The sequence below is a fragment of the Phaethon aethereus genome (genome assembly GCF_964289735.1).
Source record: "Phaethon aethereus genome assembly, chromosome: 13".
Lineage (NCBI taxonomy): Eukaryota > Metazoa > Chordata > Aves > Phaethontiformes > Phaethontidae > Phaethon > Phaethon aethereus.
The window spans coordinates 8326541-8340241 of record NC_138589.1 but is presented as its reverse complement, the minus strand read 5'-3'; the positions used below and the strand labels follow the sequence as shown (position 1 = coordinate 8340241).

General features: G+C 38.6%; 1 protein-coding gene across 1 annotated transcript in view; it reads left to right on the top strand.

Annotated features, from left to right (window-relative positions):
• LONP2 (lon peptidase 2, peroxisomal) overlaps positions 1-13701 on the top strand; it is a gene marked incomplete at both ends in the record, with an annotated part of 44838 nt that overhangs the window by 30741 nt on the left and 396 nt on the right. The window contains 3 exons of the mRNA XM_082005883.1: positions 2879-3021; positions 10368-10575; positions 11881-12071. Of these exons, the coding sequence (XP_081862009.1) occupies positions 2879-3021; positions 10368-10575; positions 11881-12071 (542 nt within the window). The remainder of the gene's footprint in view (positions 1-2878; positions 3022-10367; positions 10576-11880; positions 12072-13701) is intronic.

Sequence of the window (13701 nt, the reverse complement as noted above, 5' to 3'; positions counted from 1 at the left end):
AATTACCTACTGATTTGTTTATGAGAAGTCAGTCTCCTTCAGCTGTATACATAGAACTAGGTGAAATAAGAGCAAGCAGAAATGGGAAATTGTGGGTTTAGGTGGTAAAATCTTGGTATAGAACAAAAGCAGTTGTTTTTTTAAACTCAGTTTTATTTTAAAATATGAATTTTCATATCAAATTGCGCAGGTTCTGAAGATCTGTAGCATTGAAATTGCAGTCTGAGTTGCAAGAATAGCATGCAGGGTTGCGTTTCCTAGGCTTGCTAATATTTATGTATTTGAATTTTATTATGTACAGAAATAGTAGTTCAACAAAAATATGAAGACATGCTGGAACACCAGGAGGGCCATCTGACTTAAGGCAGTGTTTACAGTAAAGGAATGGGATTTATGCATGGAGCAATGAATTGTACAATGGAAAGATTAGTGGCTGTTGGATAATAAGTATTAGATTTGAGTCCTGAATGAAAGCTGAGTTGGTGTTATTATGGTAATAGTGATGTAGAATGTTTTCCTTGATACTGTATGAAGTCATTAGTGAGAATTGCCACTGCCAACAAAATTAACTGTAAAAAGGCCTTTATATATCGGGATTAATTAAAAGGATAGTTTCAATCTTGTGAAAGGCAAGTTTCTGTCTTCATCCATTACTTCTGCAGCACAGAACATCTCTTAATGTTATATTAAATAAAGTAGACATTGATTTGTGTTTTTCTATAATTGTTTAAATTCCTGGGTCTACAATTATTGTGCATGCATTAATATGCAAAGGAAGACAGTTGCTTCATTGAAAGTAAAAAAGAATTCAAAGAAAGGAAGCAACAGCGGGTAATTTCCCAAAATTTGGTGCAGAAGTCTTGAAGTTTAATATACATTCCTGCATAATAGACTATCACTTTAAATGTATCTTATGCTCTTGTATTTGGGGTGGGAATAAGTATCTTCACTATATGTGTACAATGCTTATCTTAATGGCAGCCTCAGGGCAGGGAGGCACTGCCATAAAACTGCCATAGAACCTTAGAAACATCTGGATTGTTCAAGTATTTTTCATTGCTCTGATGCATTGCATCCGATAGTGATGTTTCACTAAAATATTGCTTTGGGCTCTCGAGAAAATGGTACAGAGCCTTTTGCATCCGGATCAAATTCTGTGGAGAAAATGACTCCCTGCTTACGTTCTCCTTCTGTGTACAGTTGCTTGAGCAAATGTGCAGTGTAGGCCTGGTACCAATGATGTTTAAGTTCTTGAGCTTATTTATGCAAATAACCAGCTGTTTAGTCTGGTTTAAAACAGTTTTGAGGCTTTGATATTTGTATGGTCCCCATTACAGTTCACTCTTGTATAGAACACACATTTGTAGAGAAAACAGAAATTCTAAGGAAATTCTGCTAAGGAAACAATTGTATAGGTAAGAAATACAATCATACTATAAATGGAGGAAGGAAAGAGCACACTGTTGAATCCATAACTATTGCTTTAATTATGTGGTCCGTTCTTGATGATGCATTCAGAACTGACAGGCTAACTGGGTTTTACAGCCCTTCCTGAAGAGTATATGACACCTGTAGGAATTTCTGAAAATGCCTAATAATTTGAGGAATTTTTTGCTGCTAGTGGTTATTGGTCAAGACACCTTAGAAATATCTCATCCAACAAAGAAAAGAGCAGAGCCCTGTGCAAGTATAGTATTTCAAGACGAAAGCCATAGGTGAAGCTGTTATACTGAAATTGCTTGAGGTTTTTCCACTAAGGACTGTGTATGCTGTATGCTGAACTGGCTGTTGAACAAACAAGGGACAACAATTTTGTGAATTAAGTGACCTGATGTAGTGAAAAGTGTCCCTGCCAATGGTGGCAGGGTAGGACTAGGTGATGTTTAAAGGTCCCTTCCAACCCAAACCATTCTATGATTTGGTGATTGAGTAAAGCCATAATAGATAGTCCTAAGAGATAAAAATCAAAGTAAAAAGTGTAATGTCAGAATATGTGTTGCATAGGCTGCAATAAAGGTGGGCTGTGCTGTATTGGGTCAGTGGTTCCATCTGACAGCCTGGAAGGAGGTGGCACACCAGTGCTGGGTGAGTTAGGCTTCTTCCAGTAGAGCTGGTTTCCATGTGATCTGCATGTAGCAGCTTCTCCTGCACCCGGTCAGCTGGTGTTAAGGGTATGTGTGTGAGGACTGGGGTGTGGAGAGAGGAAGGCAGGGTTACAGAGCCGTAAGCTACGTTGTCTTTGTTGGATATGGTGAAATTAGATGTTCTTGAACGTAATGCGGGCTAGCTGTAAGTAATGCAGCCATGTGGCAAAGCAATGTGTGTAAATCTGGTCAAAATGCTCCTACTTTGACGGAACTTAATTATTCCTGTCAGAAGTTAAGCATTTAAATCCTTGCAGAAAGAGACCGCAGAGAACACGGTTGTAAACCTACATAAAAAGAACAGTAGTTACTGAACTTGCAGTGTTTCCACATTGAGCTCCATATTCTATGCTACGCTACATTAAACGTGATCATCTCCTACAAACACTGTTTTTCTGCACAAATCTGAGGAAAACAGTGCAAAGTCCTAAATGAACTTAATGTGTTTTGCTATTTGACCTAGTTTAAAATGCATTTAAGCGTCTTACATCTCTGTCGGTGCTCTAGATTTAATACTATGTTTGCTGAAGTTACAACATGTTTAGGCTTAATAATTAAATTTGATGCCCCATTATCTTTAATTTGACAAGATTTTTGTGAAGGATGGTTTAAGTACACTTTCATGAGCTTTCTGAGCATTTCTCTGAATATTTTATTTTTGTCTGTCATGATTTTTTTAATTCCTGTGTCGAGAAAGAGTGATACAAATCCTAAATTAGATTTTCGTCTCTTAGATTGCAAAGAGCATGTCACAGAAGACGCAAAAACAGAATCCATCAGTGACACAGCTGACCTGGCTCTGCCACCTGAAATGCCGATTTTAATTGATTTCCATGCTTTAAAAGATATCCTGGGGCCACCCATGTATGAAATGGAGGTAACATCTTCATTTGTTTCTGCTTGACTGCTGTTTCTGTCTGGTTTGACTAGTTGTCTATTTTATTGCTAGTGACTGAGTTTATATAATATAAACTTTTTAAAAAATCTATTAGTAGTAGGACTGGCTGTGGGTTTTTGTGTTCCACCAAGCGTTTTTTCACTGAAAGAAGTTGTGTTGTTTTGTTTTAATTCGGGGTACATAAATAACATAATGGCATGACATTCTGTTAGCAAAGATGCCTGCAGCAGTGCTTAAGAATGTGGTGGTGTTTTTTCAGTGTATAACAACTTTGCTTTTGTTTGAGGGATATTTGGTGATCTTGGAAAAGAAGCCAAAAGTAGAACCCAGGAATCTTGCCTCTGAGGCAGCTGTGTTAAGGACAGTCCCACATAGCTCCTTAAAGCCAGTCAGCATTTCTGACTATTAAAACCACTTCAGTTTGCACCAGAAGTTCTCAGACATCCTTTAGAATAACGTGACTCTTCGCTATTAAAATTGTTTCATGATCAGTCAGTCACCTCCAGATTCCCAGTACCAGCTCTGTTCCTCAGTAGGCATATTGCAGATTTTTTTGTCTCCCCATCTGTATTTTGCTACATTCTATGAAAATGACATCAATTACACTAGTTTGTTAGTTTGAGATTCTCTTTTCACCATTTACATTGCAGTTATTCTCTGCTTTACTTCAGGTGCAGGTAGCATATAAAACACTATGACAGGAAACCAGTTGCTGATGGAATGCTAAATTTTTCTGTCTTTATCCTGGAGAAAAGATCAGTAAACCAGTAAGTTATGGAGAAAATAGAAAGCAAGGGAAAACTTCCAGAAGAGACAAAATTCAAACTTTTAAGAACTCTCCTGTGATAATTCCTCTCTCCTAGGTGAGAGAATCAGAGTCCAATGAGATTTGGAGGATAAAAAGGGGACAAGATATGCAGGGGAAGCAGGAGAAAATGGAACGATTGTTAAGGAATGAGTCAGTTTTTAGAGCTGAACTAAGGTTTTTGGCTATGAAGATTTTATCAGGGAAGAGATTCTTAATGAAGAGATAGAAATGAGGAAACAAGTTGAAAGAAGACAGTACTGTTGGTTGTGTTAGAGGATGATGATGGTAGCAGTGGAAGCTGGGGGAATGGGAGGCATGGAAGATCAGGTGATCAAAAGACCAGTACCTTATGACTCTTGGCTGAGTCCTTTCACATTGGTCATTTGTGTTCTGATTTATTTCTTTCAACTTTCAGAAATTGGAAGAGACTGCTATTTTTAGGCAAAGGACTTCACTGTAAGCAGCTTTGTTCTTTCTTTTCACCCCTCAGAAGCTGCTATGCCCAATAATGAAATCACACAAGACAGTTTAAGGCCATTTTAATTAAGAAGGTAGTGTGGATATACTTTAGCTTGATTTGGAATGACTGTAGTCATCAGACCATTTGTAATACTCCTGTGGAAATTTTTACTTTTTGGGTTTTTTTCAGAGAAATAACATTCTATCTGAATTACCATTTTGAAGTATGTGATATACTTCAGACATCTGGTCTTTGCAGCTAAAGCGCTGCAGGATCATTTGGCTTTTTAGTGCTTGAATTGCAGATGCACATAAAGCCATTGTAGTAAATTGAACTTAACATTCAAGCCAGTACTCTGATTTCTACAAATGCTGTTTATTAGTTTCATATTGTTGCTAAAAAATAAATTGAATTTGTAAATTTGTACAAAAGTTACGGTCATTGGCAGCTGTACTCCCAGTTCCCGGTCAAGAGTAGAATTAATTCAAATAAATATGAACTTACCGCTTTTTAAAAATTAGATTGTAGGCCAAGAAATATGCTAATATATGACTTCCCTTAGACGTTCTGCCTGGTTTTGAACTTTCTATGGAGTTGATTATTCATTTAAATTTGGTAGTGTGGCTGTGTTGCCAAATAATTTCTGCTATTTTGTCCTTCTTCTACAGGAGTAAGTAGTGCAAGTAAAATTTTTTAAATGTGGTTCTTAATTCCAAATATACAAACACATGAGTGCTGGGTTGGATTTTTGTGCATGAACGATTGCCATGAATATGCATATAAACATTTTGTGGATCTGCTGGCCTGTATAAGCTGAAATAAGACTGACAGCTTTTGTATCAAAGGTTTTTTAAATGTTCCCATATTTAGCAGGCAAATTAAGTAGTGCATAAATAGAACTAGAGATGAATCCAGACAGCATCAATTCCCTGAGCAGCTCAGGATTTATTTTCATGCACTTTTTGCTGTATTTATTAATTGGTAAATATTTTTCAGTGCACACTTGATGATATTTGTCAATGTAAATTGCTCAGATAGACACATAACTCCCGTTTTAATGAATTTTCTCAATTAACCTATTATCCCTTTGAATTTTCTCAAGTGCCCCCAAGATTCTTTTAGATTAAGATTACAGTTCCTGTTTCAGTGACAGGCGTTCCAGATTGGCTACTGGAATTTTTTCTGGTTTTGTAGTCTGCACTGTGTCTCTCTCCTTTCTGTATCTAGCCTTTAAAGCTTCACCGTTGACCTGCATTTTGCCATTTATAATTAGTTGAAATAAAGATACAGTGGAGGCAGCTACCATGTCAGTACCTGGGTGACACTGAGCAAATAAAACTGAAAACATGACATGACTTAATTGATCTGTTGTCCTTCAGGGAATACCTTAAAATAAGCGATTCATCTTTCACCTTTTCAGTGTGTTGCTTGTAGATTTTCTGCAGAGGTCTCCCAGAAGAAAAGCATGACAGAATACTCAGCTCATACTTGTAGATTAATTCATTTATCACAAATAAATAATCTTATGTGTCACCCTACAGAACAAATGTTGGAATTAATCACATAGTAAGGCTCTGGAAGAACAATCTTGACAGTAAAGTGTAAAAGATTTAATGAAATGTTTCAGCACAGCATGCTTTTGGGGCAAAGGGTTTATAATATATCCAGAGTGCTTATAATGAAGTATTTGTCTTTTGACTTGGATTTTAGCTTTCTACCCTGCTTTCTACCCTCCTTTCTAGGTTTCTACCTTTAATTCTGCTCAGTTAACAAAATGTTATTGGCACCACAGGAAGGCCCGTTGGAATTAGTCTGCATTCTTACAATGTGAGTGAAGTTGAAGTGACAGGAGCTCTAGGTTAGTGAAATTACTTATTCTAGGAAATTGAAGTGCAAATGTCAAAAAAGAATAGCTCTGTTTCATGGGACATACACAGGTCTAATTAAGGAACAAGTTGGGTTATCTTTTATAAGCAAAACCTGTACAAAGCACAGGTTTAGATAAGCATTTTTATCTAAGACATATCAGTCTTCTGGTGATATTTCTGAGTAATCCTCCTCCCTTGAAGGGGAGCCGTGGCTACATATTTTGCCTGCAGTGGTTTGCTAGGGAATGAATCGAAGAGTAGACCAGAAAAAAGGTTTGTAGTTGGGTTGGGAGAACCTCTGGAAGGATAACAAAGATGCTAAAGGCCAGCAAGTAACTTAGGACTGGTTCTCATCTTCCCATTATGAATCAGTGACTTAATGGCTTTTTGTCAATTATGCTGACTTAGAAAGGAACTCCCAGAACTGCAGACTTCCAGATGATACTCTTTTCCTTTATCTTGGAATAACCTTAAATATTTAAAAATAAATGGCCATGCTAAATGTTAAGACTTTAATTCTGCAGTGTCTAGGCAGATAAAATGTATCTGTCAATTCGTTCATGTACTCAGATTACAGCTAAATGATAGCTGAGTTGGTCTCATCTACAAAAAATTCCAAAAAACAAGACTGTTTATCTAGGTCAGTGACCTCTTCTTCCGTCATCTGACAGGCATGACCAGTCACCAGCTGATTCTAATGGTCATTTTTAATTGAAGTTGCTTAAAAAGTATAAGTAAGGATTTTTTTCTAATTTAAACTGCTCTGACTTTTTGTGAGAAGAAATTAGAGGTGCCAGGAGTGATTGAGTCTTGCGGGGCTCACTTCATAGGTACGTTTAATGTAATGTAACGTACTTTCCTCTAAGTATTGTGTGGTTGTGTGGGGTTATGTGTGTGTTTACGGATTTTCAAGGGTCTGTTCTGAAGAAGCTTAGTTATCAAAGCTGCCAGGGCCTTTTCTATACATATGCCTGTCACCACGCGTCAGCTAACATTCAGGTGAGGAGGCTGCAGTAGCTTTTACAGTCTCTAGTAGTACAGTGAGAGAAGTTGCGTTAGTGCAAAGAATGATGGTTGAAAGGTGTTTATTAACATTTATGACACACCTAGGTTCTCTTACCAGATCTCAACTTACTTGTGAAAGTAGGAGGAGGTACCTACCTAGTCTGAGGAGAGAGGAAGGAGTTTGTACTGAGGTGAGATAAATGATGAGTCCTTAGAACCATTTGGTTTTGATTTTTAGTCATGTTTGCTGTTTTCTGCCCCTGAGCTCTCAAACCATGGAATTAGTCTGTAAACTGTTTTGAATTGATAAACAGAGCCAGTGCTAACATCCAGTCCAAAGAAAAGGAAAACAAAAATCCCCAAACCAACAAACCTTGTTGATGTCTCTCCCTTGGGATGGGAGAGGGTATGGACAGTTCCTTTTGTTCATCATACCTGAAGTGTTTGAAGCCATGACAGGCTGACAAAATACATGATTGTCTCAAGTGTAAAGGAGAATGCTTCAATGTTGTGGGATTTCAGTCTAACTGGGATGAATTGATTTTGTTAACTTTAGTTACTAAGCAATTACTAAGCTAATCAGAGTAAGTCACTGTAACTAATAAAATACAGGGAATGGATATAGAAACTTACGGTAACAAAAACGAAAATGCTTGATGAGGTATTCTGATACCATAAAAGTGAAAATGCTCTATTATGTACAATTTTCTTACATGCCAGAAAAAGAAACAGCCATTCTAGCTAAATTATGCTAATAAAAGCAAATGGCATGATATCGTTCAAAATATGTAGATAACTGAGAGCCACAAGAGAACCAAGGAGAGGGCGGCTGTGTGGCTTCCTCTGCTTTACTGTGAGACAAGTGTAGTTACTAACTGACCTGGCTGTCAGCTAGATTCAGGAGTGTAACCCCAGTCCCGCTGGCCTCTGCCGCTTGTCTCTCCCGACAGCTGGAGTCTTGTTTGTGCCAGGAGCTCCAGAGTTGTGCTAACTTCCCTCAAAACAAGGAACAGTGACCCTGAGCGAGGGCCACATTTCAAACCTTAGTCATCAAACTTAGAAGACGACAGCACATGATAGCTCGGTGTAGCACAAAGCGTATAATACAAAATCAAAGTTATCGGCAGGTATGTTTAATTTCATTTTGTAGGACTTCAAATGATTTTTTTTTTTTTTTTTTCTTCACCGATTCTCTTACATGACAGGAACAACTTGCTTATGCATCTGAGTTGCCTGCAGCTACAAGTAGCACAACTCTGTGTTTGTAAATGAGCTTATTTTTTTAAAATGTGCGTGTCTCTTTGGCCAGTAACCAGTGGTACCAGCTGTAGACTGAACAGTTGTTCACTCTTATTGCATAAAGGAAGCCGTTTTCTATTTGTGAAACAGGAAAGAGAAACCGAGCATTAAGAATTTTATGGTCTTGATTTTGATTCTGGTTTTATGATGGGGATGGATTTCAGCCTAATACTGAAATTTTAACGTTAGGCTCCTGTTTAGAGAGAGAGTTCTTGTTCTGATAAGCTCATGGAAAGCTATATTGTTCTGCGTAGGTAATCTGCTGCTGCTGTTCCACTTACAAAACCTTGGGCCCACATAAAACTCGGGGACTTGCAGCAGCATTTCTAGTGGGCTTATGGAGAGGCATTTTAGTAAGGGACTAGAATACTTAATACCTTACTATCTTTGGAGCTCACAAATGGAAGTATTTCTAACACAGCCAGCTCACAGCAGGGTCGTACAAGTATTTCTGCCTCCAGACCGGTAGGTACATGGCTGTACAGGCTTCTGTACAGGCTTCTCTGCTCTTGCAGCTGGGCTGATGGTTAAAAGCAAGTCAGCTCTGTGTATACGGAGCTTTGCCTTTTCCGTGTCTGTACAAAGTCTGATTAGTTTACTTCTCTGCTGCCTCTTGGAAGGAAGCAAAATGAAAGCATAAAGATTACGGTAAGTCGTGCAGTGCCGAATGAGTTGATTACTAGAGGAAGAAACCTGGTCTATTGCTCTGGATTTGCAAGTACTATAAAATGGAATCTTACATGTGCTTAGAAGGGACAAAAGTAGTTTGAGAAATTTTAATGTAACTAGAAATGCAGATTTCAGAATTGGAGTTCTGGTTCTGTTGTGAGGCTCGTTTTCTATAAAAGAAATGAAACATTTCTTTAATTTAATCTACACAGTTTAATGAAGAATTCATCCATTTCAGGAATGAATCAAATTAACTTTCAATTCTGCATTTCAGTAAGAGACAAAAATTATTTTAAAATGGGCCTATCACTTTATTCTACAAAGCAGTATTTGTCTTTTGCTCTAGTCACTGCCTGACAGTAAAAATTCATCCAGTTTCTTTAACTCCTTGAAGCTCAGGAAAACGAAAGGACTTTCTGTATATTCTAAAATAATCTCTCAAAGGGAAAAAAAATCAAAACCTGGAACTTTCATGGAAAACATCCTGCCTCTTCTTCCTTCTCCTAACACAGGAGACTGGGATTCAGAGACCCCCAGTACTCTCATCACTAACTGGGCATAGGCAGGCTTTTAGATAAGTGGATCATGTGTGGGGTAGAGCTTGCTTAAATACTTGTAATTACTAATGGAGTCAGTCGGATTTCCTGTCCTCTTTCATATCTAGTCTGCTAGCAGACTTGTGCTTTCATTATTTGAAATTATTTCTAAATGTTTGCAACAAACAAAATCGGTGTGTTGTCTGACAGTAGTTCATGAAACCACCTCTAAAAAGACTTTTAGGCAACATTCAGGAGCAAAACTGGCTTTTTCATGTAAGAAACAGAGTCAGGGCAAATATACCTCTAGCAGATGGATTAAGTCATGTGAGCATTCAGTCAGGACTGACTAAATAATTGAAATCCTTTGAAGTGAAGAGAAAGGTTCTCATTGAACTTTTGGGGGTGGGGAACGTTTCAAGAATGTTGAACCTAGATGTTCACCATTGCCTTAAGCTAAGCAGCCACATGCAGCTCCTGTTCTGTAATTAATGTTTACATATAAGGCAGAATTAACTGCTGTGTAAAAAAATAAAAAAGTAAATAAAAATATCAGTCACTGGGGTTTAACTTCTGTGTTTGAATCAGTACAGTTGCTTTGAAGGCAGCTATCAAATTGTTTTTGCAATAGTTTTGTTAGGACTGTTTCCTAAACTGTTTCCTGTGTTATTTTCCTTCAGGTGTCTGAACGCTTAAGTCAGCCAGGAGTAGCCATAGGCTTGGCTTGGACTCCCTTAGGGGGAGAAATCATGTTTGTAGAAGCCAGTCGCATGGATGGAGATGGCCAGCTTACTTTGACTGGTCAGCTCGGAGACGTTATGAAGGAGTCGGCGCATCTTGCTATTAGCTGGTTGCGCAGCAATGCAAAGAGATACCAGCTAACCAATGGTAGGTTGGGAAAGAATGACAAGGCATAGCTGTATCGCATCATAGAGATGGTATGCGTCCTTTGGCCTCTTACTGCAGGGATTGCACATAAAGGAAGCATTAATATTGCATGGAAATTAAATGTCCTAAAACTTGATACTTTTCAATAATTCAGCAGATTGTAGCATTGCTGAGTAACGGTGGAAGTTACTCGTACACGTTGTGGATGAGTGTTGCCTTAACAGAGGAGGGGTTTTCCAGCAATAGGTGCTACACTGAAGATGAAATCAGCTCTAGAGTTCCTTTTTTTGTAGTGCTTTTCCTGATTTCTGCCAAGCTGAGGTGTTAGCAGCATCGCTGCAGGTCAGTCGAGGCAAAACATGAATTGTCACTGCGGATTCTTCCAGCCTGGCCCGTCCCTCCCTGCAACAACCCGGGTGGCTGTGGACAGCCTCTGTGCCAAGGTGCCTCTCCTTACTTGTGGCAGACACTGCCTTGTACTCATTTTCACATTCAGGCTTTCCAGCAGTATTTTCAGGATGTGGCCATAGATACGCACGTCTGTAGCTTTCCTCTAAAATTAAGACATAGTTTCTGTTAAAAGTAGGTTGTTGTAGTCTTAAGTTTTAATATTTTGAGAATTAGTTGGGTTTGTATGGCAGTTGCTGAACTGCACTGCAACAAGTCTTCAGCCAAGAAACTTTTAACTCTTGTTTTTTGTTTGATCCTCCCAAGAGTTCTAGAAATGCACTTCCTAGTGTGATCATATGCTGGATAGTCAAATAATTGTCCAGTACCTGTCATTATTTATGGAAGTTTAGATAGATAGTTTAAATTGAATCAATGTATGAAATGCTGCTGGCATTAACTGTATACATGTTCACCTCTGGTTTACACTGTTACGTTATGTAAATGAGAGAATTACTTTATAATGCTTGTTAATACCAACTTTTTGTGGAGTGCAGGTTTTGTGGTACGTTCTCTGCAAATTGATATTTATGGTTTGGGACATTAAAAAAACCCTAAAAATTCTAGGTAGGAATTCCTTGGTTTCTACATTAATCACTGCTCTGAATTTCCACACACGTGCAAATGCTGAGCTTATTGGTTAACTTGTTACGGTTTTGCATAGGAATCTGGATGGCAGAAGGCTTGTTGGGTTTTCTTTTTGTTTTCCTAGGGCCTCTGCAATATCATGTTGTTTTTTCAGCCTACTGTTAAAAATAGTGCTAAGACTTTTAGTTCTCTGGTGGGCTTTTAGAATAAAGACCAGGAACAAAATGGGTTTAGATTTTTCACATTCAAACCATTCTTTTTTCCCTTAAGCTTCTGGAAGTTTTGATCTCCTTGACAACACTGACATCCATCTGCACTTCCCAGCTGGAGCTGTCACAAAAGATGGACCATCTGCTGGTGTTACCATAGTAACCTGTCTTGCTTCACTCTTCAGTGGGCGGCTGGTGTGCTCAGATGTAGCCATGACAGGAGAAATTACACTAAGAGGCCTTGTTCTTCCAGTAAGCATCGTTTGAGAAAAGAGCTAAGTTGTATTAATGCTCCCTATTCTGGATTCAAAGTGTTTCTAGCCATTTGCAAAAGCAAATCCTTGCTGGATCTTTCCTGAGCAGCAATCCAGTCTCTCCTGGTGCAGTTGTGCAGGGCCGACGGAAGCCAGCTGCTGCAGCCCTGTACCACGCCTCTGCCTGCTTTGCATTTAATGGAAAAGCTGGCCTTGATGCTGTTTTCAGGGAAAGCACATTAAAATGTCTAGTTAGAAAGGAACCCTCAACATCTTAAAATTCAAGATGGTTCCAAAATATGTATTGCAATTTCTAAACACGCTTCCTCAAACTATTACTACAGAAGTATCTCCAGTTTCTTTGAAAAATTGCTTAAAGCTCTTACAGTAATTGCGTATCGGTTACTCTTGAAACCATCTCTATAGATGTATTTTTAGCTTTTTCTCAAATGTTGTTCCTCGTATATAGTTCAGCTGAATGGTGTTCCCATAAAGCTTTTTCAAAGCATGAAGGCAAAGGAAAGTTTTCAGACAACTACACTTCTAGGGATCAAATGGGGCCTGCTCTAACTGATTAAGCAGCTGTGGGAGTTATCTTTTCGTACCAAATGATGGACAAAGGAAGGATGAAGCTGCAAAATAGCATTTTGTTTCCTGCAGTAGAGAGTAAAGCAGAGATAACATGGTAAGGTAGCAGAGTAGTCTGATCTCTGAAGCAGCATTCTGGTGACTGCCTGTTGTTCAAGGCTCTAGTGAAAAACAAACCCTTCATCAACCCTGGGCTGGTGCCAGTTTGCTTAGCTTTCCAGATAACTTGCCTTTATTGCCCCAGTAACCAAATTTTGCCTATTGATTAAGGTGGGTGCAAAAAGTAGGTCTCTGTAAATACTATACCAGGTTTACCTTCTTTCTGAGTGTTGTCTAGACTTATTAACTTAATTCATATTAATGATTATTATTATTATTAACTTAATTCATATGAGTATGCCCTTAACGGCATCGAAGCAAGCAATGGGCCAAGTGTGTAGTAGCGTTGTCCAGACCAGGCGGATCCCCGTGAAGACTTACGGTTCACTACTGCCTAGTTCTGCAGCAGCCTAAACTTCGCCCTTCGTGCAGTAACACAAGGCTCTCCTTGCCTCTAAGGCATCATAAGATTAAAAGTTTCTTCAGTAAGGTGGACTTTAAATAGGATTATAAAAGAGGTCAAGGGGAAGAAGCTATAGGTGTGACGAAAAGAAAAAGTAATTTACAATCCCTCTTTACAAACTCAACATTACCAACTCAAACAGGTGGCTTCTTGCAGCGATGCCTGTTTTTCTAGCACAGTGCCATTGTTGCTGCTTTTCCGTGCATTTTTGGTTGTACAACTCCAGCTATTTATCATGTGGCATTGCATCCTTAAGACTATTTTCCCCCTAAATTTAGTACTGCCATTATCTGGAAAATCTTCCCATCTATTGTAGGTGCAGGATTTCAGCACACCATATAAAAAACCCCAGTTAAGGCCATCTTTCTGAAAAGCAATGACTTTTTGCTCTTGATATTTGTACCTGCATCCCTGTATTAATTTTTTTGGCCTCTTGTTACTGTTACAGAAAGGGTACTGTAGCATATTAACATATTTC